At 45.6% G+C, this 6,331-nt stretch overlaps 1 protein-coding gene across 1 annotated transcript; it reads left to right on the top strand.

Annotated features, from left to right (window-relative positions):
• The first annotated feature begins 732 nt into the window (after nt 1–732).
• LOC120047776 lies at nt 733–2,855 on the top strand. Its single transcript, XM_038993329.1, has 3 exons — nt 733–2,011; nt 2,356–2,443; nt 2,606–2,855. Exons 1-3 carry the CDS (start codon nt 1,664–1,666, stop codon nt 2,788–2,790), a joined length of 621 nt encoding a protein of 206 aa, XP_038849257.1. The 5' UTR covers nt 733–1,663; the 3' UTR covers nt 2,791–2,855.
• The last annotated feature ends 3,476 nt before the right edge of the window (nt 2,856–6,331 follow it).

The following is a 6,331-nucleotide window of genomic DNA, read 5'->3' as shown; positions in this document are numbered from 1 at the left end:
CACCATTTCGAGTGACGTGACGTCAGCCGAGATTGCCACGCTCACGCGATCTCGTAGTGCAGCCAGCAGAACCTCTAATATTTCCATCCAGAGCTTTCACAGTGCTGAGTTCCGAGCTAAGGCCAAACAGATTGTGCGTGAGGCCATTCTCAGAGCTGCTAGCGAAGCCAACTGTTCTTTGCCACAGAGCATGCCTAGCATCACCTTCTCACACCATGTGGTTTCTACAACTGAAGATATAGTGAATATGGTCATGCAAGACCTTGAAAGTGTATCCCAGTACACAGTGGAGGACGCAGACTTCTTCCCACTAGGAGAGAAAAAGCTGCAGTCCCAACTCAATCCCAGAGTTGTCTTTGACAACTCATTTTTTGCTGCTCAAATCATGTACCACAGAGTAAAGGATAGACTGAACGTCTTTTTGTCTTTTCCACCCGTGTCAGTCACCACAGCCAAAGATGTGCTGGACTTCACCCCTGTGGAGACACTCAGATGCTCGAAGTCCCCTGACACTGCTCTTCTTAAGGACAGAAGCCGCCCTCCGTCTGTGAGAAGTGAGAAACCATTTTCAAAAGTCAGTTTGACTAAAAGGTTTAAAGCCCTTGTGTCTTCGAGTGGCTCCTCCACAGACCACCATGTAATTGACACATGCAGTGAGGATGTCAGTCTGCCCACCAGGAGTATGTCAGTTGTGAACGACACCAGTTTGAAGAGAGCCTCACCTCTCCATGGTTGTGGATTGAGTGAAAGTTGTGAACCTCTTGTGGCTCTACAAGACGGAACAGTGGCATTCAGCCAAGAAGGCTTTAGCAAAACTGCAAAGAAGACACTCAGCTTGATCCTAAATGTGATCAAGTGCAGATTGGCCAACTCTGAGAGTTCATCTGTTGGGCAGAATGCAAGTGAGGAGTGTCTGATAGCCACTAACATGTTAGACTCTCTACTGGAGAGCCTTGACCTGTTGCCTGACATGAGCGCTGCCGATGAGATCACAAGGACAGAATGCCATACCTCTAACGCAATGGACAAGACAGGTTCACAGTCAGCGCTTGTGAGCCAACAAGAAATTAACATATCTGACACCGGTATCATAGTGAAAACTATAATGGACACATTGAAGACAGACGACCCAGAGATGACTTCAGCAGAAGAAAATCTGGATAGGCTTCTGTCAATTGAAGCCCTTCAAGATGCGTCTGGCAACCTGATCGCAAAGGTCCATGGTCTCATTCAGGAGATAACCATAAGACGCCAGCTTCAATCCATGACTGGCCACAGAAGCCTCTCTCAACCAGCGCTGCCAAATCCAGCACTGAGGAAGCTGTCAAAGGACGCTGCGTCAGAGCTCGTTTACAGCTTTGCCCACACTTCTGTTAGCAGACTCCTGGGGCAGTGTTTGGGTAGGCCTATGCCACCCACTGCTGACAGGGTTTTGGATCAGGTCATCAAGTTGATGACAGACATGGTGATGGACAGTCTGACTGATCTGTCCAAGTCTGCAATGGAGGGTGGTAAGTGAAAGTACCTCTTTTCATCTGCATAGGACTTCATTGTAACATGATGCTCAATACATTGCGTTTTATGATGTGAACTTTGCTGGTTGTGTCCAAAATGGCACCTTCTTCCATGTTTAGTGCACTACTTTTGACCAGAGCCAGACCCTATGGGCCCTGTTCAAAAGTTGTGCACTATAAAGGGAAGAGAATGCCTTTTGGAACGCAGTGACTGCTTTCCATTGTTGCGTCCTCTTCTCCCAGTTATTGTACCCAGGTCAGTCACACCAGCTTGCTCTTCTTATTTAGACACCAGCAATGCCGCAAGTGACATCACTCATGGTGTTGTGGCTGACCTTAATGCTACTGAGGAATTCCCCGCCAGGGGCCTTAGCCCGGCTGATGTAAAGGCTGACGGCATGGCCCGCCTTCCCTCTGCCAGAGGGGAAGAGACTAAGAAGAACAGGAAGTGGCGCTTCCTACCCAAAATTGGCAAGATTCCAAAGATCAGGATGAAGGTAGGGGGCTCAGTGTTTGGAGATGACCTCTGTAAGGCAGGGCTGAAATGTACCCTACAGATTCACTAAACTAAACCTAATGTCTCTCAGCATTAGAACAATGCTGTTGTCATTGTCTTTAGGAGGTTTAGGAGGCCGCTGTAATACAATCCTAATACACATGGGAGAGAGTCAATGGTTGTGTCCCAAATTGCACCCTATTCCCTATATAGTGCACTACTTTTGACCAGAGCACTATGGGCCCTTGTCAAAAGTAGTGCCTTACGTAGCCAATAGGGTGCATTTAGGGATGCATACCATATATTTTACACAGGCTCAGTTGTCCTGATGTGTTTTGTCAACAGCTGTTCAAGACAAAAGGGGAACCGAAGAGCCACCCTGAACAGGATGCGCTGCCTACCAAACGTCTCAGAGAGACTCGTATTTCACAGAGTAAGTGATAAGCAACGATAATGTCATATTGATGTATCACCCTATGGCCAGCTTGTTAAAACAGTGACTACAGATACAGGTGGACAGACAGACGGATAGACAGGCAGACAGACAGACAAACACACACGTTCATTTTCTGATTATGAAATATTCTTATCACAGATGCTGAGTGTGAGGTTCCAGAGGTTCCATCCACTTCCCCACCCAAGGAGGACCTGACAACCACACTGGCCCCTGCTCCCCAGGAGTCCCAGTCCCGTAAACGCCCTCTCATAGTCAGGGTGTTACGAGCTATCTCCAGAGCCGTCTCCAAACCATTCAGAGGAGCTTTTGGGAAGAAGAATTAGCCAAATGCCTGATTTTATTACTATTTTAATCAGAGCCTTTATTTAATAAAACATTACTGCATTGATTTCTGTCTATAGTAGTCTTACTGTTTGTGCAAGATAATGGTAAAGTACTTCAAACCACATAGTCAAACGTATTTATAGTGAAGCACTTCATATATTTTTATTTAACCTTCATTTAACTAGGCAAGTCAGTTAAGAACAAATTATTATTTACAATGGCGGCCTACCCCGGCCAAACCTGGATGGATAAGATGAACAGAGAACACTTTGTAACACTTTCTATGAAGCCCATATCTATAATGCATACACTCAAGTTTACTCATCATTGGGAAAGGTAGGCCAAACGACCTTTACTCATCATTGGGAAAGGTAGGCCAAACGGCCTTTACTTATCATTGGGAAAGGTAGGCCAAACGTCCTTTACTCATCATTGGGAAAGGTAGGCCAAACGGTCTTTACTCATCATTGGGAAAGGTAGGCCAAACGTCCTTTACTCATCATTGGGAAAGGTAGGCCAACGGCCTTTACTCATCATTGGGAAAGGTAGGACAAACGGCCTTTACTCATCATTGGGAAAGGTAGGCCAAACGGCCTTTACTCATCATTGGGAAAGGTAGGCCAAACGGCCTTTACTCATCATTGGGAAAGGTAGGCCAAACGGCCTTTACTCATCATTGGGAAAGGTAGGTGAAACGGCCTTTACTCATCATTGGGAAAGGTAGGCCAAATGGTCTTTACTCATCATTGGGAAAGGTAGGCCAAACGGCCTTTACTCATCATTGGGAAAGGTAGGCGAAACGGCCTTTACTCATCATTGGGAAAGGTAGGCCAAATGGTCTTTACTCATCATTGGGAAAGGTAGGCCAAACGACCTTTACTCATCATTGGGAAAGGTAGGCCAAACGGTCTTTACTCATCATTGGGAAAGGTAGGCCAAACGACCTTTACTCATCATTGGGAAAGGTAGGCCAAACGACCTTTACTCATCATTGGGAAAGGCAGACCAAACGGTCTTTACTCATCATTGGGAAAGGTAGGCCAAACGGTCTTTACTCATCATTGGGAAAGGTAGGCCAAACGGTCTTTACTCATCATTGGGAAAGGTAGGCCAAACGGTCTTTACTCATCATTGGGAAAGGTAGGCCAAACGGTCTTTACTCATCATTGGGAAAGGTAGGCCAAACGACCTTTACTCATCATTGGGAAAGGTAGGCCAAACGAACTTTACTCATCATTGGGAAAGGTAGGCCAAACGGTCTTTACTCATCATTGGGAAAGGTAGGCCAAACGGTCTTTACTCATCACTGGGAAAGGTAGGCCAAACGGTCTTTACTCATCATTGGGAAAGGTAGGCCAAACGGTCTTTACTCATCATTGGGAAAGGTAGGCCAAACGGCCTTTACTCATCATTGGGAAAGGTAGGCCAAACAGTCTTTACTCATCATTGGGAAAGGTAGGCCAAACGGTCTTTACTCATCATTGCGAAAGGTAGGCCAAACGGTCTTTACTCATCATTGGGAAAGGTAGGATGTGTTCTGGACACATTCTTTCTGTGCTCCAGCAATTTAAGAACAGATGCCTCCTTCCATCAGCCGTATGCACCTTGTTCAGTATCTGTCACTTTACATACTGTAGTTCATGATCTGGTTCTACTTACTTTATGACATTCCTCCTCGTTCTTATAGGCTGGAGCAGACTTAGTCTCAAAATAAGACCGGTTTAAAATAGTTTTAGCCTGTTAAAGCAGGGTTTCCCAAACCTTTCTTTTTCAAGGTGAAGGGGGAGGTTCGGACAGAGCTAAAGGACGTCCATTTTTTTTGCACTGATCACAGACGTGGTCAAGTGTAAATATGACTTCTTACATGAGCTTGACAGTGCATCTCACGAAAGACTGAACACTATCTCAGGCTAACATAGTTTGGAAAGCAATTGGCTATTGCTTCAAAGAGAAGACAATGAAAAGACTAATCTGTCTTTTAGTTATCAAAATTCTCAACTTAATTGAGCGAACAGTATTTTTGCCATTGGTGAGTGTGCATATTCACTTTCTTTATCCCTGGGTCAGTGCCACTTTAAAGTCATATTGAAAAAGATTCTGCTAATCTCTATAGTCATATAAAGTGTAGTAGAATTGCATGATAAAAAATATTTTAACAAGGGAAAAAGAAATCCTGTAAAGAGAAACATATCTGACATAGCCTAGCCTAGCCTTACTCCACCACGCGCTGCATTGAACAGCCGTTTTTTTGCGAACAGTGATTGAGTTATATTATTAGCCTAAATGATGACTATCCAATTTACTAATCACATTAGCAATAGTCAGCTATCTTACAAAAGTCTGTAAATGTGAAGATGCATAGAATGCTTTATATATTTTTTTATGGTGAAAATGAGCTTCCCCTTGACTTGAGACTCGCACGGCTATGAGCAAGACAGTTAGGCCTTAACACTCTAATGTTTTCCTTTGCTAATGTTTCCCCCGTCCGTCCGTCGGCTGTCAGTTATGTCGATGACTGTGTACATACCGCATGTCAATCACCGACACCGGAAGTCCCATGACCGTCACAGCCCTAGTTGTATGCTTGAGTTTGTTCAAGAGAGGCTTTGACGCCAGATTTGAGCAGATCTTGCTTTAGTTTTCCTCAGCCTGTGTTTTGTTTCTCTCTCCTTTTCCTGTTAGATGGTGATGCTGCTTCTCTCCAGAGGAGCCAACATTAATGCTTTTGACAAGAAGGACCGCCGAGCAATCCACTGGGCTGCTTACATGGGTAATGAGTTGACCACACATATACATTCTGACTAATGTCCTTATCCCAGTGAGTGAATGAATTGGCTGTGTGTTAGCCTCACAGCTCAGCTGTATGGTCCACCTCTGGTGTGTTATTATGTCAGAATGATGGACTGAGTATGTTGATAAGATGTAGGTTTTCAATTGTACTAACACGATGTAGGTATTGCTAATGGTGCTGTGTACCACTGTAAACTAACCTCTCTCTCCCTCTATATCTCTGCCTATCTCTCTGTCTCTCTCCATCTGTCTGTCTCTCTCTCCATCTCTGTTTCTATCTTTGTCTCTCTTTTCCCCCCCATAGGGCACATTGAGGTGGTGAAACCAGTGGGTTGGGACCAGGGGGTTTTCATAACCAAGTAATGAAGAGATGGAGGTTGGGCCAGGGGGTTGGGACCAGTGGGTTGGGACAAGTGTGTTGGGACCAGGGGGTTGGGACCAGTGTGTTGGGACCAGGGGGTTGGGACCAGGGGGTTGGGACCAGTGTGTTGGGACCAGGGGGTTGGGACCAGGGGGTTGGGACCAGGGGGTTGGGACCAGTGTGTTGGGACCAGGGGGTTTTCATAACCAAGTAATGAAGAGATGGAGATTGGATCCAGAGGGTTGGATCCAGGAGGTTGGAGCCAGTGGGTTGGGACCCAGTGTGTCGGGACACAGTGTGTTGGGTCAGGGGTTTTTCCTAACCAAGTGACCTGATCAGGAATGTATTGTCTCTCTCTCTATCAACATGTTAAATGTGCAACCAGAGGA

The sequence above is a fragment of the Salvelinus namaycush genome, chromosome 5 (assembly GCF_016432855.1).
Source record: "Salvelinus namaycush isolate Seneca chromosome 5, SaNama_1.0, whole genome shotgun sequence".
Classification (NCBI taxonomy): domain Eukaryota; kingdom Metazoa; phylum Chordata; class Actinopteri; order Salmoniformes; family Salmonidae; genus Salvelinus; species Salvelinus namaycush.
This window is presented reverse-complemented; position numbering and strand designations above follow the sequence as displayed.

Bases quoted from the DNA above. Each gene is read 5' to 3' on its own strand.
- LOC120047776 (XM_038993329.1), top strand. From the start codon at position 1,664: ATGGGCCCTGTTCAAAAGTTGTGCACTATAAAGGGAAGAGAATGCCTT. The intron at 2,012-2,355 runs GTAGGGGGCTCA...TTTTGTCAACAG, and splicing joins TTCCAAAGATCAGGATGAAG to CTGTTCAAGACAAAAGGGGA. The intron at 2,444-2,605 runs GTAAGTGATAAG...TTCTTATCACAG, and splicing joins AGAGACTCGTATTTCACAGA to ATGCTGAGTGTGAGGTTCCA.